The following is a 25,168-nucleotide window of genomic DNA, read 5'->3' on the forward strand; positions in this document are numbered from 1 at the left end:
GACTTATGAGGAAATGTTGGGCAGGCTAGACGTTTACTTGCTGTATTTTAGAATAGTAATGATGACTTGATTGAACCATACAAGAACCTGAAACTTCTCAACTGAGCAGATGTGGAAGGAATGTGGGAGAATTTAGAATTGGGGTCACCCATTTAAAACAAATGAGGTAAATTACTTTTTTCTCAAAGGGAAACAAGTCTTCAGAACTTTTTCCTGAAAAAAACAGAGGAGGATGATTTCGTTGTAAGCAAGGGGTGAAAACTTATCAGGTGACACTTATCAGTAGGAGCAGCTTTCCTGGAGAAATCATTTATCAAAATCTGGAGACAAGCACAAATCAAACCAGATCAGCCAATGAAACAGTGCACCAATTCAGCCAGGAAACCTGTCAGGCTGCGTAATTTATATTGTTCATTGAACTCTCCCCTTCTAGTAAACATGATATAGTGTTATTGCTGTAATATTAACTCGTGTGTCCACATGTTTCCCCACGTCATCTTCCATCTACAAGCTTGTACTCACTCAATTAATCTGTCCGTATTGCTCAATCGACACTCTGTCATCTTGTGGATACGGAGGATAGTAAGATTTGTGTGGAGCATGCCAGTATGTTAATATCAAGAAAAACATGGTGTTGGATCTCTTGAAGAGCATTAAGGTGGATAGGTCCCCAGGGCCTGATTAATATCTGCCCCAGATTATTGAGAGAGGCAAGAGGAGATGGCTGGGGCCTTGACCAAGGTCTTAGTATCCTTGTTGCTAATGTTGTTCCTCCATTCAGGAAGTGAAATAGTGATAATCTGGGAAATTACAGACCAGTGATTCTCACATTGGTGGTTGGGAAGCTATTGCAAAGAATTCTTAGGGATATAATTTATATGCATTTGGAACAGAATGGACTAACTTGGGACAGTTAGCATGACCTTGTGCAGGGCAGGTCATGTCTTACTAACTTGACTGAATTTTTCGAATAGGTAACAAAGGTGTTCGATGAGGATAGAGTAGTGGATGTTGTCTACACAAATTTTAGTAAGTCTTTCGACAAGGTTCCTCGTAGTAAACCCTTTGAAGTTTCACAATATCCTTCCTATAGAAAGGAGACCAGAATTGCACACAATATTCCAAATCTATCATGCTTCTTATCTGATTAAGCCGACTAATGTATGATTCCTTATCTTCTGAAGGTCCAAATAAATTGCATTCACTCTTTCCTGTTATCCATCCTGCTTGTTATCTTCTCAAAGAATTCTAACAATTTTGTCATGATTTGGAGACGCTGATGTTGTCTGGGGAGTACAAAGATAAAAGTCACACAGCACCAGGTTATAGTCCAACAGGTTTATTTGGAAGCACTAGCTTTCGGAGTGCTGCTCCTTTGTCAGGCCATTGTAGATCCTTGAAAGTGGAGTTGCTGGTAGATAGGATAGTGAAGAAGGTGTTTAGTATGCTTTCCTTTATTGGTCAGAGTATTGAGTACAGGAGTTGGGAGGTCATGTTACAGCTGTACATGGCATTGTTAAGCCACTGTTGGAATATTGCGTGCAATTCTGGTCTCCTTCCTATCGAAAAGAAATTGTGAAACTTGAAAGGGTTCAGAAAAGATTTCCAAGGATGTTGCCAGGGTTGGAGGATTTGAGCTATAGGGAGAGGTTGAATAGGCTAAGGCTGGTTTCCCTGGAGCATCGGAGGCTGAGGGGTGGCCTTATAGAGGTTTATAAAATCATGAGGGGTATGGATAGGATAAATAGAATAAAGTCTATTTGAGGGAGTCCAGAACTAGAGGGCATAGGTTTAGGGTGAGAGAGAAAAGATATAAAAGAGACCTAAGGGGCAACTTTTTCACTCCGTGGGTGGTACGTGTATGGAATGAGCTGCCAGAGGAACTGGTGGAGGCTGGTACAATTGCAACATTTAAAAGGATGGGTATATGAATAGGAAGGGTTTGGAGAGATATTGGCCAGGTGCTGGCAATGGGACTAGAATGGGTTGGGATATCTGGTCAGCATGGATGGGTTGGACTGAAGGGTCTGCTTCCGTGCTGTACCTCTCTATGACTCTAAGACACAGAATGTATAGCAAAAGTTTAGTTTGGTGTAACTGAAATTATATATTGAAAAAGACCTGGATTGTTTGTTAAGTCTCTCATCTTTTTGAATGACCATGTTGAATTTTAAAGATAGGATAGTTTCCTCGTACTTGCAAATGGGTATTTTACGTTGTGTTCCAACTTGTCTACAAATCAACTTGCACACAGACTCAAGAATGGAACCAGTTCGCAACCTGAGAACTGCTTGTAGTGTCTTCTCCTGTTTAAAAAAAAACTGATGTAAACTATTTATGTCGCTCACCTGCAATTTCCTGCTTCCCCATTATTCTTCCAGTGTAATTATTACTAAAATTTTTTGGTTGTCTTTTGTTGGTTTTTAAAGTTTTCCAGTCCTCTGGCTTACCACTAATCTTTGTCACATTGTATGTTTTTCTTTCACCCTGATGCTGTCTTTAACCTCCCAGAGTAACCATTGGTGGCTCATCATCTTTCTAGAATCCTTCTTCCTCGCTGGAATGTATCTTTGCTGTGAGCCGTTAAGTATTTTCTCAATCATTTTCAGTTGTTTCTCTTTGCCACTAAATACTTTGCTCAGTACACTCCAACCAGTTCTGCCTTCATTCCTTAGGTAATTACCTTTATTTGAGTCAAAAATCACACAACACCGGGTTATAGTCCAACAGGTTTATTTGGAAGCACTAGCTTTCAGAGCACTGATCACCTGATGAAGGAGGAGCACTCCAAAGCTCATGCTTCCAAATAAACTTGTTAGATTATAACCTAGTGGTGTGTGATTTTTAACTTTGTACACCCCAGTCCAATCCCGGCATCTCCCAATCGTGTTTCATTTAAGCCTACTACAGTTGTTTCCAACCCAAATTGTTCCTTCTCAGGCTGAATGCTAAATGCTATGGTCACAGTTTCTAGGGGGATCTATTACTTTAACATTATATCTTGAACCTGCCGCATTACACATCAGATCCAAAATAGCCTGATCCTTGGTTGGCTCCCCAACATGTTTTAAGACGAAATGCCGAATACACTGTGTGAATTCTTCCTCATGGCCTCCTCTGCCAATCTGACTATCCCAATCTGTATGAAGATTAAAGTCACCCATGATTAACGTACTGTCATCTATTACATGCGGTCACTATCTTTTGATATATTCTTCCAAGGTATAATCTATAAACTATTCTCACCTGTATCTTTCCCTTTTTATTCTTTACCTTCATCTATATAGATTCTACATTTTTCAATCCAAGCTCATTTCTTGCTATTGTATCTATTCCATCTGATACCAACAGTGCTGCCATGAATTCATCTATTTTGTTCCAAATACTGTACACATTCAAATAAAGAGCCATAATTTTGTCTTTTTACCATATTTTCTGCCTTTCACCCTGTTTGTGCTGTTTTTCAATGTTTGTTGCTGGATATCATTATCCAAACAGCTGTCCTGTAATACTGCCATATCATTTAGCTTTGTAAGCTTATATTTCCCCTCTCTGAAACCCTTCCCGAATTAGTTTAAAGACTTAATTAGTTTAAAACAATGATTTCCCAAAACATCTAGGTGAGTTATGCCAAAGGTTATAAAACTGTGGAAAGATGATTAGATTAGATTTTAGATTACATTACAGTGTGGAAACAGGCCCTTCGGCCCAACAAGTCCACACCGACCCGCGGAAGCGCAACCCACCCATGCCCACCAAGAGATTCCCTTTTTGTAGCAATATCACAATGAACTGTAATTTATCAATTTTCTGTTCCAAAGCTACAGACATAGATCCCATGCCAGCTGTTTGGTAAATTGTAGGGTGCAGCAACATTTGGACTTTCAGCAAAACGATGATTAATAGCAATGTATATACAAGACCCAAATACATGGAAGTAAATACTTCAAATAATCCATGTCTGAATCATAACAGGCATTGGGTTTGCATGGCAAAAAACAATATGAACTAAATTAGCTAAATGTGCCCTATTATATAATTCCTTTGAGCAATGGTGTATTGTAAATATATTGGCACAGTCATTGTTGGCATAGAGTGCTAGTTGTAAAGGCAAAACAATTTTATCCTGTTTCCAGTTACATAGAAAAAAGTTGAATAATTTCAGAGACTACTTTTGTATAACCTGTAAAAGTTTCATAAAACTTTAGAGATATTTAGAAGAATTAATTCAAAAGAATAAATATATAGGCTGTTTTGAATAATTTGAAACACATTATCCAATAGAGTCTGGGCTAAGGATTGTTCTGGCTGAATATATTCAAGTTCCTCTGTAAATAAAAGGAGCAACAAGGCATGAAGTAAACATGGGCAATGATATGCACGTTAAACTTTTTTTTGTGAAGTGTTGAAAATACTTGAGTGATTTTTGAGATGCTGCATTTGTCACAGACAGATTCTATGACAACTGGGACATGAAAGAGGCATAGGCTGCGAATATTCTGTGGACAACAGTGGCAATATCTGCGGATCTTCTGTGTCAAAGGGAGTTAGACAAGAGAGCAAGCATCATGTTATGTTCTGTGTCAAATTAAAGTCAGACACCTCTATGTTGCTGGACCATGACAGGAAGTAACTTGACAAACCAATCTGTGCACCCACCAATTTGGGGATATACTCATCAGCACTCTTTGGACTGTCATCCTATGTAGGTCCTTGTCGGAGTCCTGTGCAGCAATATGTGTCTGCCACCTCAGCCCATATGCAGTGATGATTTGGAGATGTCACTGTTGACTGGGGTGTACAAAGTTAAAAATCACACAACACCAGGTTATAGTCCAACAGGTTTAATTGCATACATTCATGTAGAACTCTGAGCTCAAAAGCTGCATGAATTTACGTAAAACTCTGTTATCTCGCTTTTTAGATTAGAATCAATCCAAACATCAGGTTATAGACAGAGAACACAGGGGGCTAACACCTTCAACATATTATCTATCTATCACCATTGTTGACAGCTAACCCAAGAATGCAACTTTTAAAAAAAAGGGTTTTGTGATTTACACATGAAAGAAGTGAAACTATCACTGTATTCTAACAGATGAAAGGCTTAACAGACAATCAATTTTTCAATGTATAATTTCAGTTACATCACACTGCAAATTTTTGCTATAAATTCTGTGTTACAATCGAGCCCTCCACAACCGCCTGATGAAGGAGTGTCACTCCGAAAGTTAGTGTGCTTCCAATTAAACCTGTTGGACTACAACCTGGTGTTGTGTGATTTTTAACCATTTGCAGTGAGTCAGCATATCTTGGACTTCCAAAACAAAATTGAGTAGTGTCTGGAAGGAGACAAAATGTGAAATACTTACGTTTGTGCTTTGTGAAAAGTCAGCTTCATGGAATGTTCCTTCTGCAATATGTGGGAAATCAGGAACACTTCCAGTGTCCATAGTGACCATATATGCAGGGAGTGTGTTTATGTGGTAAATCAGGAGCCGTAATTGAAGCCCTTGGAGCTGCAGATGGACTTAGTCTGGAGCATCCATGAGGTGGAGAACGTTTGGAACAGCAAATCTAGCAAGTTGTTCACACAAGTAAGGGCTAGACAGACAGAAGAGTGTAGAATAGCATAGAACAGTGCAGCACAGTAAAATCCCTTTGGCCATCGATGTTTTACCAGCCTTTTATCCTACTCTAAGATCAGACTAATCTGCATTACCTTCATTGTACTAACTTCCATGTGCCTATCCAAGAGTCACTTAAATGTCCCTAATGTATCTGACTCTATTGTCACTGCCGGCAGTGCATTCCATGCACCCACCACTCTCTGTGTAAAATACCTACCACTGATATCTCCCCTAAACCTTCCTCCAATTACTTTAAATTTATGCTCCCTTTGATAAACATATCCTCCATGGGAAGAAGTCTCTGGCCATCCACTCTATCTATGCTTCTCAACATCTTGTACACCTCTATCAAATCCACCTCTCATCCTTCACTCCAGTGAGAAAAGTCCTAGCTCCCTCAACCTTTCTTCATAAGACATGTCCTCCAGTCCAGACAGCATCCTGGTAATCTCCTCTACACCCTCTCTAAAGCTTCTGCATCCTTCCTGAGGTGACCAGAACTGAACACAATATCCCAAGGGCTTTTTTGAGCTGCAGCATAACCTTCACAGCTCTTAAACTCAATCCCCTTGCTAATGAAAGGCAATACGCCATCTGCCTTCTTAATGACCCTATCAACTTGAGTGGCAACTTTGAAGGATCTGTGGACATGGTCCCCCAAGCTCCCTCTGTTCCTCCACACTGCCAAGAACCCTGCCTTTAACCCTGTATTCTGAATTCATATTTGACCTTCCAGAGTGAATCACTTCACACTCTTCTAGGTTGAACTCCATCTGCCACCTCTTAGCCTATTTCTGCATCCTGTCAATGTCCCGTTGCAACCTACAACAGCCCTCCATAATATCCATAACTCCACCAACCTTGGTGTCATCGGCAAACTTACTAACCCAACCTCCCATTTCCTCATCCAAATCACAAAGATCAGAGGTCCCAGAACCGACCCCTGCGGAACACCACTTGTCACCGAGCTCCAGGCTGAATACTTTACATCTACCACCACCCTCTGTCCTCTACGGGCCAGCCAATTTTATATCCAGACAGCCAGATTTCCCTGAATTCCATGCGTCCTAACTTTCTGAATGAGCCTATCATGGGGAACTTTACCAAACGCCTTGCTAAAATCCACGTACACCACATCCACTGCTCTACCTTCATCAACATGTTTTGTCATATCCTCAAAGAATTCACCAAGGTTTGTGAGGCATGACCTGTCCCTCACAAAGCCATGCTGACTATCTCTAATCAAGCTATGGTTTCCCAAGTAATCATAAATCCTGACTATCAGAGTCCTCTCCAATACTTTGTCCACCACAGACATAAGCCTGGAATTCCCTGTGGCCATTCCCCTCTCAGACAGGTATACCATTTTGGATACTGTTGGGAGAAATGGCCTCTTGACAAAACAACAGCAGCAACCACGCCAGTGGCACCACAGTTAGCTTTATTGTACAGCAGGGATGGCCATCGTGTTGGCAAATGATCATGATAGGAGACTGTAATCAGGGGCACAGATAGGTGTTTCTGTGGCAGAGAGTGAGACTCCAGGATGGAGAGTTGCCTCCTATGGTGGCAGAGTCAAGGATGTGTCTGAAGTTGGCGCAGGACATATTGAAGGGGTAGGGCGAGCAGCCGGAGGGCGTGGCCCACAGTGAGACTAATATCATAGTCGGAAGGAGAGATGTGCTCCTGCAAAGGGAATTTACGGAGTTGGGTAGGAAGTTGAAAAGCAGGACCTCTGGGAATGTAATCTCGGGATGACTCCTGTGCCATGTGCCAGTGAAGCCAGAAATAGGAAGATAATACAGTTGAATGTGAGGCTAACGAGACAGTATAGGAAGGAGAGTTTCAGATATCTGGATGACTGGAATCTTTTCCAGTGCAGAAGGAATCTATACAAGAAAGACAAATTGTATCTAAATCAAAGGGGCACCAATATCCTGTAGGGTGATTTGCTGCACCACTTGGGAGGGCTTGAACTAGTATAACACAGGGATGGGAACCACAGTAATAGGTCCGCATGTGGAGCGTTTAAAGAGAAAAAGTCAATGTTGAGTCAAGTAAGTCTAATAGGAAGAACAGGCAGGGCCAGGTTAATGAACATGGAATTCATTTTCCTTCGAGGAGAAAGTGAGGACTGCAGATGCTGGAGATCTAGGAACCCTAGGAACTTCCGCCTAGGAACCCTCCAACCACAAGGGATGAACTCAGATTTCTCCAGTTTCCTTATTTCCTCTCCCCCCACCTTGTCTCAGTCAAATCCCTCAAACTCAGCACCGCCTTCCTAATCTGCAATCTTCTTCTTGACCTCTCCGCCCCCACCCCCACCCCCATTCCGGCCTATCATCCTCACCTTGACCTCCTTCCACCTATCGCATTTCCAACGCCCCTCCCCCAAGTCCCTCCTCCCTACTTTTACCTTAGCCTGCTGGACACACTATCCTCATTCCTGAAGAAGGGCTCATGCCCGAAACATTTTCCTGCTCCTTGGATGCTGCCTGACCTGCTGCGCTTTTCCAGCAACACATTTTCAGCATTCATTTTCCTTCCCCAATTTACCATTTTCATCCAAGGACCACTTGGCACACTTGCCTTCATTGGTCATAAGATTGAGTATAGGAGTTGGGATGTCATTATTGCAGTTGTACAGAGCTTTAGTGGGGCCACTTTTGGGAAAACTGCATACCATTCCGGTCAACCCTTTAAAAGGAAGAATGCTAAACTTGATAAGAGGCAGAAAAATGTTACAAGAATGTTGCCAGGACTGGAGGGTTTGAGCAATAGGCTAGGGCTGCTTTCCTCGGAGCATCAGACACTGAGGGAATACCTTATAGAGCTTTATAAAACCATGAGGGGCATGGGTAGGGTGAATAGCCAAGGCCTTCCTCTAGGGGAGTCCAAAACTAAAGGACATGGGTTTAAGATGAGAGGGGAAAGATTAAAAAAGGACAAAAATATAGAACATAACATAACATTACAGCACAGTACAGGCCCTTCGGCCCTCGATGTTGCACTGCCCTGTCATACTAATCTGAAGCCCATCTAACCTACACTATTCCATGTAGTCTATATGCCTATCCAGTGACAACTTAAATGCACTTAAACTTGGCGAATCTATTACCGTTGCAGGCAAAGTATTCCATACCCTTACTACTTGTTGTGGTACTGTTCACAGAGCTGGGAATTTGTGTTGCAGATGTTTCGTCCCCTGTCTAGATGACATCCTCAGTGCTTGGGAGCCTCCTGTGAAGCGCTTCTGTGATGTTTCCTCCGGCATTTATAGTGATTCGTATCTAAATAGGCCTCAAGGCCCTCAGCCCTTCCTCGTAAGACAGTCCTTCCATACCAGGCAACATCCTAGTAAATCTGTTCTGCACCCTTTCCAAAGCTTCCACATCCTTCTTATAATGCGGTGACCAGAACTGTACACAATACTCCAAGTGTGGCCATACCAGAGCTTTGTACAGCTGCAGCATAACCACCTGGTTTCGGAACTCAATCCCTCTATTAATAAAGGCCAAAACACTGTATGCCTTCTTAACAACCCTGTCAATCTGGGTGGCAACTTTCAGGGATCTGTGTACATGGACACTGAGATCTCTCTGCTCATCTGCACTCCCAAGAATCTTACCATTAGCCCAGTACTTTGCAATCCGATTACTCCATCCAAAATGTATCACCTCACACTTGTCCACATTAAATTCCATTTGCCGTGGGCGGCACGGTGGCACAGTGGTTAGCACTGCTGCCTCACAGCGCCAGAGACCCGGGTTCAATTCCCGCCTCAGGCGACTGACTGTGTGGAGTTTGCACGTTCTCCCCGTGTCTGCGTGGGTTTCCTCCGGGTGCTCCGGTTTCCTCCCACACTCCAAAGATGTGCAGGTCAGGTGAATTGGCCATGCTAAATTGCCCGTAGTGTTAGGTAAGGGGTAGATGCAGGGGTATGGGTGGGTTACGCTTCGGCGGGGCGGTGTGGACTTGTTGGGCCGAAGGGCCTGTTACCACACTGTAAGTAATCTAATCTAATCTAATCTAATCTAAACCTCTCAGCCCAGCTCTGTATCCTATCTATGTCTCTCTGCAACCTACTAAATCCTTCGTCACTATCCACAACTCCACCAACCTTAGTGTCGTCCGCAAACTTACTAACCCACCCTTCTAAGCCCTCATTCAGGTCATTTATAAAAATGATGAACAGCAGTGGACCCTTGTGGTACGCCGCTAGTAACTGGACACCAAGATGAACATGTTCCATAGACAATGAACATAGACCATTCGGCCCTTCGAACCTTAACCACCTTAATCATGGCTGATCATGCAATCTCAGTATCCCATTCCAACCCTCTTCCCATACCCCATGATCCCTTTAGCTGCAAGGGGCATGTCCAGCTCCCTTTTGAATATACTAATGATCCAGCCCCAACAGTTTCCTATGGGAGAGAAGTCCATAACTCTCTGAGTGAAGAATTCATCCTCATCTTAGTCCTGAATGGTTAACCCTTATTCTTAGACTGTGACCCTTTCTTCTGGACTTCCCCACATTAGGAACATTCTTCCCACATCTAGCCTGTCCAGTCCCATTTGGATTTTATACTTTTCTATGAAATCGTCCCTAATTCTTCTAAATTCCAATGAATACAAGCCCACTTGATCCAATCTTTCCTCATCTGTCAGTCCTGCCATCATGGGAATCAGTCAGGTGTACCTTCGCTGGACTCCCTCAGCAGCAAGAATGTCTTTCCTTAGACAAGGAGACAAAAACTGCGCATTATACTCAAGGTGTGGCCTCACTAAGGTCCTCTATATCTGCAACAAGACATCCTTGCTCCAATACTCAAATCCTCTTGCTATGAAGGCCAGCATGCCATTAGCTTTCCTCACAGCCTGCTACACCTGCAAGCCAACCTTCAGCGATTTTTCCACCATGACACCCAGGTCTTGTTGCACCTCACCTTTTCCTCAACTGCCATCATTTAGATAATGCTTTCCTGTTTTTGTGACCAAAGTGGATTACCTCAAATTTATCCACGTTATTTTGCATTTGCCAAGTGTTTGTCCACTCAGTCAGTCTGCCATTGTCACCCTGCAGCCTTTTAGCATCCTCCTCAAAATGTACACTGCCACCCAGCTTGGTGTCATCTGCAAATTTGGGGACAATGCCATTCAATTCCTTCATCCATTGTTAATGTATATTTTGAACTGCTGAGGTCCCAGCACTGAACCCTGCGGCACCCTACTCGTGCCATTCTGAAAAGGACCTGAGGGGCAACTTTTTCACCCAGAGGGTGATGCGTCTATGAAATGAGCTGCCAAAGGAAGTGATGGAGCGGGTAAAATTACAACATTTAAAAAGGCATCTGGATGAGCATATGAATAGGAATGGTTTAGAGGCTTATGGGCCAAATGCTGGCAAATTGGGCAAGGTCAGATTGGGATGTCTGGTCGATGTGGATGAATTGGACCAAAGAGTCTGTTTCTGTGCTGTATGACTCTGTGACTCTACGATCAGTCTTATCCATAACTATCTTAAACCTTTCTGAATTATGATCACTGTTCCCAAAATGCTCCGCCACTGAAACTTCAATCACCTGGCCAGGCTCATTTCTCAATACAAGACCTAATATGGGCCCTTCCTTAACTAGACTATATTGTTTCAAGAAGCCCTCCTGAATGAACATAATAATTTCTGCCACATCTAAGCCCTTGGCAATAAGTGGGTCCAAGTCAACATGGGGAAGTTGAAATCACCCACTGACGCTGTTGTTTTTAAACCATTCCCTGATCTGCTTATATATCTGTTCCTCTTGTTCCATCCTGGCTCTTGGAGGCCTGTAGTATAACCCCATTGTAGCAATTGCACCTTCCTTATTCCTGAATTTTATCCGTATGTCCTCACTGGATGAGCCTTCAAAGTCCTTTCTTTTTTGCAACTTGGATATTGTCCTTAATCTTCATTGCAAGTACTCCACTGCTCTTCCATCCTTCTCAATCACACCCAAAACATCTAAACCACACAACTTTGAGCTGCCAATCCTGTTCTTCTGTCAACCAAGTTTGTATAATGGCTACCACATCATACTAATCCAGGTTTTAAATTCACTTGTTTTATCTGTTATACTCCTTGCATTAAAGTAAACACACATCAGACCGCCAGTTCGGCTAATGCCCTTCCGGCTTAGCTGCAACCCACACTTCCCTCCTGCCTTGGGAGTGTCAGGCAGGAACAGAAGAAATTAGATTGGGAGTGGGCATTTTTTAAAGGCAAGTTGATCAGCGTTCAAGACCAGCATGTGTCTGTGAGGTTGAATGTTAGGAATGGCAAGATTCGGGAACCATAGATAATAAGAGATATTGCAAAATTAGTCAAAAAGAAAAAGGAAGCGTATGGAAGGTTTAGGAAACAAAAATCAAACAAGATCCTTGAGGAATATAAAGGAAGCAGAAAAGGGCTTAAACAAGAAACCAAGAGGAAGTGGCTATGAAATAGGTTACATTTCTTGCTGACTGAAAACAGGAACTCAGAAAGGAGTTGATTATTCTGAGAGAAGTAAGGTGGAGTGGAAACAGGAAGTAATCGCATTATCTGCATTGTCAGCTTCATGCCAAATAGCAGAATGAAGGTGATTGGAGGTTGAGAAGGCAAAAAGATGCCATTCCTTTCAAGACATATGATGCAGAATGCTGTATTGCGGTCAGTACCATAACGCAGGCACTCTATAAACCTCAGGAGGTATGGAAAACTTTGTCTCCTGCTTACTGTGCTCTACTTCCTTTTACTCTGTGCTACTTTGTCCTGCAGGTAAGACTGGTAAGTAATCTATTCTAATCTAATGGAGGCCAAAAACAGGGAACTAGGCCAGTTAACTTCTGTTGGGGGGATGGTATCAGAATTGATCATTAAAAACTTTACAGTGCATATTTAGAGCAACTCAAGATAATCAGGAAGAGTTAGCATAATAATTATCAATAGGAAATCATGTTTAACCAATTTATTTGGAGTTCTTTGAAAGAGTGCTGTAAGGTTGAGCCTGTAGATGTGTATTCAAATAATCAGAGGTTATTTGATAAGTATCACATTAAACGTTTTTTTGGAGAAAATAGTGGCATTTTTATATGGGAACAAGATTGGCTGAGTGAAAACAGAGTATACCGGAATGCTGCAAGGATCTGTACTGAGACCTCAACATTTAACTTACACCAATGACTTAGGTGTGGGGAGTAAGGGCATGGTAGCTACATTTGCAGGCTTTTTTTTAGATTAGATTACTTACAGTGTGGAAACAGGCCCTTCGGCCCAACAAGTCCACACTGACCCTCCGAAGAGCAACCCACCCAGATCCATTCACTTACATTTACTCCTACACCTAACACTGCGGGCAATTTAGCATGGCCAATTCACCTAACCTGCACATTTTTTGGACTGTGGGAGGAAACCGGAGCACCCAGAGGAAACCCACACAGACACAGGGAGAATGTGCAAACTCCACACAGACAGTTGATCGAGGCATGAATTGAACCCGGGTCCCTGGTGCTGTGAGGCAGCAATACTAACTGCTGTGCCGCCCAAATACATAGGAAATTGTTTTGTGATGAAGGGATAAGGAGGTTTGAGACAAATAAATTGAGTAAGTTGACAAAAATATGGCCAGAAGCATGAAAAAGCAACTTAAACGGAGAATAACTACAAAATTCCCTATTGTAGAGTTCTGGTGCATGAGTCAGAAAACATTAGTATGCAGATACAGCATGTAATCAAGACGGGTAATCAGATGATATCCTTTAATAGAAGAGGAATTGAACATAAAAGTAAGAATGCTATGCTTCAGTTATAAAGGGCATTAACAAGACCACATCTTGAATACTTTGTGCAGTTTTGGATTCCTTATTTAAGGAAGAATGTAAATGCATTGGAGGCAGGTCAGAGGAAGTTGAGGCCTGGGTCATCTTGTGAGGAAACGTTGGACTTATTTCCACTGGAATTTAGAAGAGTGAAGGGTGACTGAAGATTCTAAAAAGATGTTTCCTGTTGCAATTGAGTGCAGAACTAGGGGGCACTTAAAGGTTATCCTTTCAGAACAAAATTTTTTTCTGAGGGTTGTGAGACTTTGGATTTTTTTACATCAGTAAGTGGTAGAGGCAGTTTCAAGGCTAAGGTGGATAGATTCTTGTTAGGCAGGATTTAAAATTTAAAACACAAAACAGATCAGCTTTGATCTTACTAAATAGCAAGCTAGCAGAATGGTCAATTTATGCTTCAATATGGAAAATGCAAAAATGCAAAGTGCACGTCACAGTTTGATGCACATAATCCAGGTGCAGCTGTGTGAAAGCAGTGAGAGGTGGGTCTGTGAAGATAAGTTAATGCTTGTGGATGTTAACTGAAAGTCCTTTGGCAACAAATGCTGCTGATTGAGGTGGGGTTGGGAGCAGTGAGAGATTGCTTGTGTGGTGGGTAGGAAATGTCATGAGAAAATGCATTCACTGATATTGACCACCCCTTGTTCAATTTCTTGTAGCATTTCTGCCCGCCTTCAGGTCCAGAGACCTGGTAATATCCATTACTATGAATTCTTTGTATGCACTGTTGATCAATTTCCAAGAATTTCCATGACAACAGTCTTTTTGTGTTTCTTAGCTATAAGATAAGCAGGCTGCCTGTATTGAATGATGGGCTAACACTCTTGTTGGAGCCTCCTGTTGTGTGCAGAGTTTACCCAGCAGTATTATAAACCCTAGAGTTGCACTGAGGACACACCAACGAGTGACACGATCATTAGGTGAGACGGGCACAGGAATTTTGTGAGAGTCTACCTTCAAGCTAAACAATGAAGTGTTACCCCTGTGCCCAAAAGTAGAGCAAATGAATTTCTAGTCCTCAATTTTTTGGAGGGCAAAGGGGAAAATTTGACAAGAAACCAAGAGTAATGAAGTGTTTGTATATGTAGGAAAAGTTTGACATGCGCTTCAGTTCTAGGTGGTGTACTATAAAACCCAACTTTGCTGCAAAGGACTCTGTATATTTACTGCAATAGCTGCTCATGCTGAATTTTATTTATAAAGCTTAAAAAATTTGGAAATCAGCACACAAGTATTCATAGTTATGTACTTAAATGGTTCACCTGGGTAGAGAATTTATCAAAGACCATTGTAATTTTGTTACTGTAAGATCTACAACTGACTAAATCATCATAAAATCATAAAATCCCGACAATGTGGAAACAGGCCATTTGTGGCTCAACTTGATTGAGTTTGGACCTGCTGAAGCTGTGAATTTGAGGCATGAGTCACAGTTGAGAGAGATTATTGGAAAGAGAATGAAGGGGCAGTGACACATGGAGAGGTACATGGTCCTGCTTGAGCCTGATGCTGCACCTGATGAGAATTCATATTTGAAGATGTTTCATGGATCTTGACCTCTTGGATGAGTTTGGTGAACTTCATTATGTCGAGATCTTGGAACTAAGTTGTTTTAGCATTGATGAAGCATCACTTCATCCTGTCAATTATCAACCCCAGTGCTTCTAATGCTTCAATGTAGTTATGTTTACTTTTGTGCAAATTAGTTGAAACCAAAGAAATTCATAATAATTTGTGTATTTTGTATTTTTCACAGGCAATATCTCAGCAGGACCTTGTACATATGGCCATTCAGATTGCCTGTGGGATGAGTTACCTAGCCAGGAGAGAAGTTATTCATAAAGACTTGGCGACAAGAAATTGTGTGTAAGTAGAAGACATTTCTGCCGAAACGTTTTAGATGATTTACCAACGTTTTTGCTCCACATAGATAAAGTGAATGATATGCTTTCACGAATCTTATTTGCTGTGGACAGGGCAGTTACTTGGAATGACAAAAATGCCTACATTGCATAGATTTTGTGGGAAGCTATAGAAAAATTGCAACAGTTGTGGAATATTCTGTTCTGTGTAAGTTATGCAATATGTCTGAATCTAGCAGATCCGCACCCATTGTAATCACTGTCATCTCTCGTTTATGGTAATATTGATTCAGTTCCTGGAAATGATCAAGTATGAGTGTCATTGTTGTGCTCTTAATTTCCATGCGGCAATGCAAACATATCCATCAGCACCAAAACTTATTCTCTTAACATGTAATGTTGAGACTAATTATAATAAAATTGATGTTTTTGTGAATGGACTTTTATTAAGTATTCATTATTCACTAAAACCGTTGATTTAAAATGTGTGTATTAACAAATTTGTGTGATAATTACCCAGATGCTGGCGTTAATGTTGTGTACTGAAAAAGCTTTGTAAGGCCACTTGGAGAAGAGTGACTTCTTCATGTAAAGTTAGCAGTGATGAAGTTGATTCTAAGATCAGGCTCCTGAATTTAAATAAAGGAAACTACAATGTTGAGACATGAGATAGCTGTGCTAAATTGAGGAAAACAACAAATGCTGGAGATCGCAGTGTCAGCATCCATGGAGAGAGAGCAAAGTAGCATTTCGAGTCTACATAACCTTCATCAGGACTGAAGTGAAATGTGGAGGGGGCAGCATTTAAGCTATAGTTTGGCAGATTGAGGCAATGGGGTATATAGCGCTGGCGGAGAAAAGATGTTGAAGATGTTGATAGTTCAGTTCAAGTGATCGGAATATGGGAAAGGCAGAACGATTGTGTGTCTAACTGCCAGATTTGAAAGAGCAAACCGTTCCACTGGGGAGGGCAGAGAGAGAGGACGTGGTGACAGAGAATGTAACAACTAAATCTAAAAGAAAGGGAAGAAATGGGAGAACCCCCACCCTAGTGACCCAAAAGTGCAGACTTGAGGATATGGAAGAGTTTAAATTTCAACAAAGGACAAAGGGATTGATTTAGGGCGGCACGGTGACACAGTGGTTAGCACTGCTGCCTCACAGCGCTGGAGACCCGGGTTCAATTCCCGCCTCAGGCGACTGACTGTGTGGAGTTTGCACGTTCTCCCCGTGTCTGCGTGGGTTTCCTCCGGGTGCTCCGGTTTCCTCCCACAGTCCAAAGATGTGCTGACCAGGTGAATTGGCCATGCTAAATTGCCCCTAGTGTTAGGTAAGGGGTAGATATAGATGTAGGGGTATGGGTGGGTTACGCTTCGACGGGGCGGTGTGGACTTGTTGGGCCGAAGGGCCTGTTTCCACACTGTAAGTAATCTAATCTAAAATCGAGTATGAGAGTAAACTCATGGGAACATACAAACTGATCATAAATTGATAGGTACATAAAGAGAAAGACAAACATAGCACCCTCCCAGTCAGAAACTGGGAAGTTGTTATGGAGAACAAAGAGATTGCAGATGATTTGAATAGATACTTTGTTTTTGCCATCCCAAAGGAGGACATAGATAGTGTCCAAAAGTTATTGGGAAAGACAGGGTAAAGTGAGCGAGAGGAGCTGAAGGGAATCAGGAATTGCAGGGAAATGGTTTTGTGGAAATTGGTAGGAGTAAAGGCTGATTAAGCCCCAGGGCCTGATAACTTACATCTCAAAATGCTTAAAGAAGCGGTCCAATAACCAGTAAATTGGTGGTTCTCTTTCAAGGTTTTGTGCACTCTGGAACAGTTTCAATGAATTGGAAGGGAACTAATGTAACCCTTCTATTTTAAAAGAAGAGGTGGAGAGAAAACCTGGAGTTAGTGAGCAATTAACGTTGTATCAATTTGGAGAAAATGCCAGAATCCATGAGAAAAGATTTAATATCAGAGCACTTGGAAAACAGTGACAAAATCAGACTGATGGATTTACGAAAGGGAAATCATACTTGACAAATCAATTGGACATTGTTTGAGGATGTAACTAGTAGAATTGAGAAAGGGGAACCAGTGCATGTGGTTTGCTTGAACTTTCAGAAGGCTTTCAATAAGCGCCCACTTAAGAGAGAGTGTCAAAGAGTCATACAGTTTTACAACATGGAAACAGACCGTTTGGTTTAACTCATCCATGCCGATCAGATATCCTAAATTAATCTTGTCTAATTTGCCAGCATTTGGCCCATCTAAACCCTGGTGAAAGTGAGGACAGCAGATGCTGGAGATTAGAGTAGAGAGTGTGGTGTTGGAAAAGCACAGCAGGTCAGGTAACATCCGAGGAGCAAGAGAATCGACATTTCAGGCAAAAGCCTGCTCCTCAGATGCTTCCTGTCCTGCTGTGCTTTTCCATCTGAACCCTTCCTATTCATATACCCATCCAGATGCATTTTAAATGTGTAATTGTACTAGCCTCCAACACTTCCTCTGGCAGTTCATTCCGTACACACACCACTCTCTGTTTGAAAAAGTTGCTGCTTAGATCCCTTTTATAGTTTTCCCCTATGCCCTCCAGTTTAAGCCTATTCCCTGTAGTTTTGGACGCCCCTGCCCTGGGAAAAAGACCTCATGCCCCTCATGATTTTATAAATCTCTGTAAGGTCACTCCACAGCCTCCAGCGCTCCAGGAAAAACAGCCCCAGTCTATTCAGCTCTCCCTGTAGCTCAAACTCTCCAATCCTGGCAACATCCTTGTACATCTTTTCTGCACCCTTAACAGTATCTTACCTATAACAAGCAGATCAGAAACGCTTGCAGTATTCAAAAAATGGCCTAACCAATGTCCTGTACAGTCGCAACATAACACTAACTTATAAAGGCCTTCTTCACTACCCTGTCTATCTGTGACTCCACTTTCAAGGAACTGAGAACCAAGACCCCAAGTTCTCTTTGTTCAGCAACACTCCCAGAACCCCACCCTGCTTTGCCTTAGCAAAATACAACACCTCACGTTTACCTAAATTAAGCTCCATCAGTCACTCCCCAGCCCATTTGATTAAGATTCCACTGTATTCTTAGATGACCTTTTTCACTGTCCACGGCACCACCAATTTTGGTGTCATCTGTAAATTTACTAGCCATTTTTCCTATAATCATATCTAAATCATTTATATAAATGACATAAAGCAGTCAACCCAACTGCAATCCTTGCGATACATCAATGGTCGCAGGCTCCAGTCCAAAAACACCATCCGGCACCACCCTCTGTTTCTTACCTTCAAACCAATTTTATATCCAAATGGCTAGCCCTCCCTAGATTCCACAAGACCTAACCTTGCTAACCAGTCTACCATGTGGAATCCTTGTCCTTAACCCTTGAAGTCCATAGAGACAGTGCCCACCGCTCTGCCTTCATCAGTCTTCTTTGTCAATTCTTCATAAAACTCAATCAAGTCAGTGGGACACAATTTCCCACATGCAAAGCCACATTGACTATCCTACAATTAAAGCACATTGGCTTGAGGATATAAGTGGGAATGATGATAGATTGGGTAAGAAGGCAACTCCAAAAAGACCTGGGTGTCTGTGTACATCAGTAGCTGAAAGTCAGTGTACAGAAGGCAATGAGGAGGGCTAGTGCTGTGTTCAAGTAAAGGAGAAGGGCTGCCCTTGGTGAGATTGCGGATCTGAAATCTGAATACAGGCTGGAGTAACTAGTTGTAGTCAGGAGCACTAATTTAATACATGCTCTTACGAATATAGGCAGTAATAAAATGGTGTCTTCATGCAAATAACATGACAAAATGGCTTCTAGGCTGCAAATTGACAATTCTGCTTAAAGCTGCATAAAATGACTTTTAACCCTGCTAAGAGCTAAACTAACCATAGTCTGTCTCAACAAAGATTAGCAGACAATGCTTCCTTTACACTATAGAAATAACTAGACTAGATAAGACATTACTAACCATCCTAACTGACCTTGCAAGTGCAGGTGCAGAAACTAGGTTCATGAGATAGGAGTATTTGGATGTTGGAAAACAAGGTTGTCTCCCAGGAAATATCATTGGGCTAAGTTGCTGTCAATAATGCCATTTCATTAAAATTGGTTGGTAATTGTCTGAATGTGCTCTGTAATGATGGCCTGTACTTCTCTCAAAAAAGGTATAAAAGTGTCTGTCTTAAGCCATGTGCGCAGTTTCTCCGGCCGAGATTGAATAAAAGTGTGAAATCTTACAGGATCAGGCTGAATTGGTAGTGTTTATTGACCATTCACGGAACAGAGGGACCAGATCTTCAAGATCCCACTTGGAGTATTGTGTGCAGTTTTGATCTCCTTGTCTGAGGAAGATGTTTTGGCTATGGAGTGAGTGTGACAAAGATTTACCAGATTGATCCCTGGAATAGTAGGACTGATGTTTGAAGAGAGACTGGCTTGTAAGGACTATATTCACTGAAGTTTAAAAGAAAGAGGGCATTTCTCATGGAAACCTCTAAAATTCTAACAAGACTAGGCGGGGTAAAACAGGAAGGATGTCCCCAATGACTGAGGAGTCCAAATCCAGAGATCTCAGTCTAACTATACAGGGTAGGCAGAGTAGGACCGAAATGAGGAGAAATTTCTTCACCCAGAGATTGGTGAGCTTGTGGAATTCTCTGTCACAGAAAATGTTTAAAGACACAGAAAACAGTTGAAGCCACAACTTTGAATATTTTAAGGCTAAAGGCATTTAATGGTATGGAATGAAACAGAGGACGTGGTACTGATTTGGATGATCAACCATGAACATTTGAATGGCGGAGCTTGAAGGAGTAGCCTTCCCTACTCCTAAATTCTATGTTAAAGGCAACTGTTAACCCATCAAAAAATCCCTTAAAAAACTGGGATGGACTTTAAACAGGGTGGCACAGTAGCTCAATGGTTAGCATTGCTGTCTCACAGTGCCAGGGACCTGGATTCAATTCCAGCCTGTGGCGACTGTCTGTATGAAGTTTGCACATTCTCCCTGTGTCTGCGTGTGTTTCCTCTGGTGCTCAGTTTCCCCCCACAAACCAAAAATGTGCAGGTGAGGTGAATTGGTCATGCTAAATTGCCCATAGTGTGTGTTCAGGGATGTGTAGGCTAGGTGCATTAGTCAGGGGTGCATAGGATAATAGGGAAATGGGTCGGGGGGGGGGGGGGGGGTTACTCTTCAGAGGCTCGGTGTGGACGTGTTGGGCAGAAGGGCTTGTTTCTACACTTGGGGTTCTATGATTCTAAGAAGTTAACCGATGTGGGTGATCATTATTTTAAAATGCCATGAACATGTGGAGCAAATTGGATATGTCTTAAAGTCCAATGCTGTTCATAAGATGAGCTATGTGAGTTGCGTAATTTTCTTGTCCCCTGTTTCAAGGTAAGCAAAGCATGTGAAAAATTGAACCTGACTACTACTAATGGCATGTCATAGCTGAAAAGAGTAAGAGGGTGCTTGTGGATTTATGCAGCCAAAATGTTGATGTTTTACGGGGCTGGGAAACACAATGTTACTCCCTTGCCGTATTAGTCCTTCTGAAATGCATCACCTCACGCTTTTCAGGATTAAATTTCATTTGCCACTGTTTAGCCCGTCTGACTAGTCCATCTACATCATCCTCTAAGATTTTCCTCCTGGCTGTTTACCAAGCCACCAATTTTCATGTTGTTTGTAAACGTAGTGATCAAACCTCCCACACCTTAATGTACACAATAAGCTGCCATATTGTGCCCGTGTTACAACACATTGCCAGAGCATTAATTGCTTCCAATCACAAAACACCTTAGACTACCATCCTCTGCATCTTGCTACTAAGCCAATTTTAGATCCAATTTACCAAAATGACCTGAGTCCCATGGAGTCTTATGCAGTCTATCATTCAAGACCTTGCTGAAGTTTATCCAGACATCAACTCAAGCCTGTCTTTATAGCTGATCGGCTGCATCCCAGGCAACGTCCTGGTAAATTTCCTTTGTACCCCCTCCAGTGCAATTATATCTTTCCTATAGTGTGATGACCAGGACTGTATGCAGTACTTGAACTGTGACCTAATCAAGTCTTTACAGCTTTAACATGATTTCCCTGCTCTTATAATCTATGCAATGACTGATAAACATGATAAACATGATGTGGGGGATCCGGTGTTGGACTGGGGTAGACAAAGTTAAAAATCACATAACACCAGGTTATAGTCCAACACATTTATTTGGAAGCGCAGCTATGACTGATAAAAGCAAGCATCCATATACCTTCCCAGCTACCCTGTTAATCTGCCTTCTTCTGTGATCTTTTGCATTTTTTAAATGAACCTTCATATTAGAAACCAATCCTAACTCAAAACTATCTATATCCTCATGGTGAATTAATCAGTATTGAGAGTTTACATCAGTTGCACTTGATTTGCAAGTCTGCAGGGAGAGTCTTCTTGGTAGCAGGACACAAAAAGAAAAATCTGAGTAACTTTGCATGAATTGCAAAATTTAGTACAGCAGATGCAGGAACTAATTCGGAAAGCTAATAGAATGATCATTTAGTGCAAGAGGAATTGAATGCAAAAATAGAGAGTTATACATGGCACTGGTGAGACCACAATTGGAGGATTGTGCAAAGTATTGGTCACCTTATTAAAGGAAATGTGTAAATTTGCTGCAGGCAATTCAGAGAAGGTCTGAGATAAGTGGGCTTGCTTTATAAGGAAAGGTTGCCAATGTAGGCTTGTATCTGCTGAAACAAAAAAACAAATTGCTGGGAAAATGCAGAGTCAGTATTTTGGGTCCAATCACCCTTCTTCTGAACTGCCGGAGTTTTTCCAGCAATTTCTGTTCTTATTTTTGATTTCCAGTATCTGCAGTTCATTTTAAATTTTCTAAAATTTTAAGATGTATGGGTTTTTAAAAATTTACCAAGCCCTTGAATATCATACCACACCGTAACAAGGAAATGATTTTGTTTTGTATCTGCCGGAGTTTACAGTCACAGGTGACTTGATGGAAAGATACAAAATTCTGAGGAGTCTCAGAGGATGAATGCTGGGAAAGTTGTTCCTGTTGTCAGAGAATTGAGAACAAAGGTTCATGTTTAAAAATTAGGGGTCACCCATTTAAACCCAGTGCAAATTTCTTTTTGTAGTGGGTCGTGAGTCTTTAGAATTCTCCTCCTTACAAGATGATGGAAGCTAAGTCTTGACAATTTTTAGCCAGAGGTAAATTCATCTTGTTAAACAAGGGATTAAAAGGTGATCAGGAATAGACAGGAATGTGAGTTTGAGGTTACAATTCCATCTGCCATGATTTATTGGCTCAAGTGGCTGAATGGGTGTGTTTTAAATTTTCTAAAATTTTAAAATAAATAGGTTTTTAAAAATTTACCAAGCCTGTGAATATTGTAGCAAACTATAACAAATAAATTATTTAATATATTTTTCCACATGAGATTCTTAAAGGTTATGGATTAACTGTGATTAAGCATGCTTCTTTTTGAGATAAATTCATTTCAGCCATTATAAAAGCAAGGACTTTTTTTCAAAAGAAAAAAATCATACTGTAAAATGCTGCCAATTGTGCTTGCTCCAGACAAACATCGTATCTAGTAATATCTAAATGGGTTTGAGCAGAAATTCAGGCTTTTCAAACTGCTGCAATTTAGAATATAGAACAGTACAGCACAGTATAAGCTCTTCAGCTCTCAATATTGTGCCAACCTTTTATCATACTCTAAGCTCAAACTCACTTACATACCCTTCATTTTACTATGATCCAGCTGCCTACCAAAAAGTTGCTTAAATGTCCCTAATGTACCGGACTCTACTACTATGTTGGCAGTGCATTCCACACGCCCACCACTCTCTCTGTAAAGAACCTACCTCTGGCATGTCCCCTAAACCTTCCTCAAAATTATGCCCCCTTGTGATAGCCATTTCCTGGGGAAAAATGTCTCTGGCTATCCACTCTATCTATGCCTCTCATCATTGTGTACACCTCTACCAAATCACCTGTCATTCTTCTTCACCCGAAGGAGAAAAGCCCTAACTCCCTCAACCTTTCTTCGTAAGACATGCCCTCCAGTCCAGGCAGCGTTCTGGTAAATCTCCTCTGCATTCTGTCTACAGCTTCTGCTTCCTTCCTATAATGGGGGCAACAAGAACTGAACACAATATTCTAACCAGGGCTTTATAGAGCTGCAGCATAACCTCATGGCTCTTAAACTCAATCACCCTGTGAATTTGTACGTTTTGCCAATTGTGCTCAAAGCAGATCCTCTACCCTGATTACTTCAAGCTGTTTTGTTTTGAATTGGCAGCATACACAATTTGGAAAGAGGTAAAAACTGCTCGTTGGATGCTGCCTGAACTGCTGTGCTCTTCCAGCACCACTAATCCACAATTTGGAAAGAGTCAATTGCAGTCAATGTTAGTGTGACAAACTCATAGGATATAAATTAAGAGAAGCTTTAGCAAGGTAGGGGGGAGAAGGCATTTTGTTAATGAGGCCACCTACCCAGATTTGGTGCTGCTTGTGGTACGGATCTCGCATGCCCCCAGGCATCCACGGGCATCCTGAGCCAGGCACAAGCAGAAGTACAAAAGGGTTCAAATGACAAAGAAGTCTGTAACAAAATGTGCTCCAAAATGGTCTGACCTAGAACAAATTACAGAATGATCCTAATAGCCGAGGGCAGTTGATCATTCTGATTTAAATGTTGTGAATACTTAGACAACTTATCACAAATTTGACTCCTTTGTAACCTCTTAGGTTTATTTCCCCAGAAAATTTATTAATTGTAAATTGTTGATGAAGGTTGTGTCAATGTAAGGGTTTGCTTCCACTCACAACAAGAGGAGGTGTTATTAATTTGTGTTACTTTGCTGCAAAGACGCTGCATTGAAGATGTGTATACAAGAAAATTTGATTAAATTGCACTGACTCCTTGTGCTTTCACATATTTGGTCATACTTGAGTGTAATTGCTGTGGTTTTAGACCATGGTTCTCCTAGCCTTGCGGTTTGTTCCTTGTATTATCATTATCAGCCGTCAGATTTTATGTTTGAGTAGAATTTATTTAAAACCTGTCAAACTATGCTTTCATAAGGCAAGATAGTTAGTGCAGAAGCAGGTGAGGCCACAGTAATTCAAACAAGAAGCATTATGTTTTGCATTAAGTTAAATAAAATCAATATATTATTATTGTAATTTTTATTCAAAATCTTTTGAGGAGATCTTTTGAAAGATTAAGATCCCCAGCAGACTAGTTGATACAGAACATGCAGACCACAATTGTTCACTGTATGTTTTTTTCCTGTTCATATTTTTCTTCACTTATTGTAATAACTGTTAGAGGATTGTAGTCAGGTTTCGAGAGCCAAAATATCCTGTGCGTGACTTCAGGTAGAATTGGCAAGAAGTAAGTCATAGCAATCTGCTTTTCATTTACCTCAGTGGACTATGCAGTTTTGGTTGGTCGACTTTATTAACAATTTCAGTTCCTTTTTTTTGAGTATTTGAGGCTTGTAAAATTATGTCAGTGATTTTCATTTCTTCCAGTGTGTTTGGTTATCCATTTGTCACAGCTGTTTAAAGCTCCAGTCACAAAGGATTGGGTGTAGGCGTGGCTGAGCTTGTAGGGAACTAGCACAAACATGGTGGTCAAATGGCTGCCTTCTAGAATCTCAAATTAAAGTAGTACTTCAGGAGGCCTTGAGTAGTGTAGAAAATACAGGGATGAAGTGAAAAAGAAAATTAAGAAAGCAATAAGAATTTTTAAAATCGATTTTAACCCTACTGCGAAT

General features: G+C 41.4%; 1 protein-coding gene across 5 annotated transcripts in view; it reads left to right on the top strand.

Moving 5' to 3' along the window:
- Positions 1-25,168, top strand: part of ryk (receptor like tyrosine kinase) — a 283,193-nt gene that overhangs the window by 219,991 nt on the left and 38,034 nt on the right. For all 5 annotated transcript variants that reach the window (XM_072573228.1, XM_072573230.1, XM_072573229.1 and 2 more), the window contains one exon: positions 15,241-15,350. In XM_072573228.1, coding sequence (XP_072429329.1) covers positions 15,241-15,350 — 110 coding nt within the window. The remainder of the gene's footprint in view (positions 1-15,240; positions 15,351-25,168) is intronic.

This window comes from Chiloscyllium punctatum, chromosome 6 (genome assembly GCF_047496795.1).
Source record: "Chiloscyllium punctatum isolate Juve2018m chromosome 6, sChiPun1.3, whole genome shotgun sequence".
Taxonomy (NCBI): domain Eukaryota; kingdom Metazoa; phylum Chordata; class Chondrichthyes; order Orectolobiformes; family Hemiscylliidae; genus Chiloscyllium; species Chiloscyllium punctatum.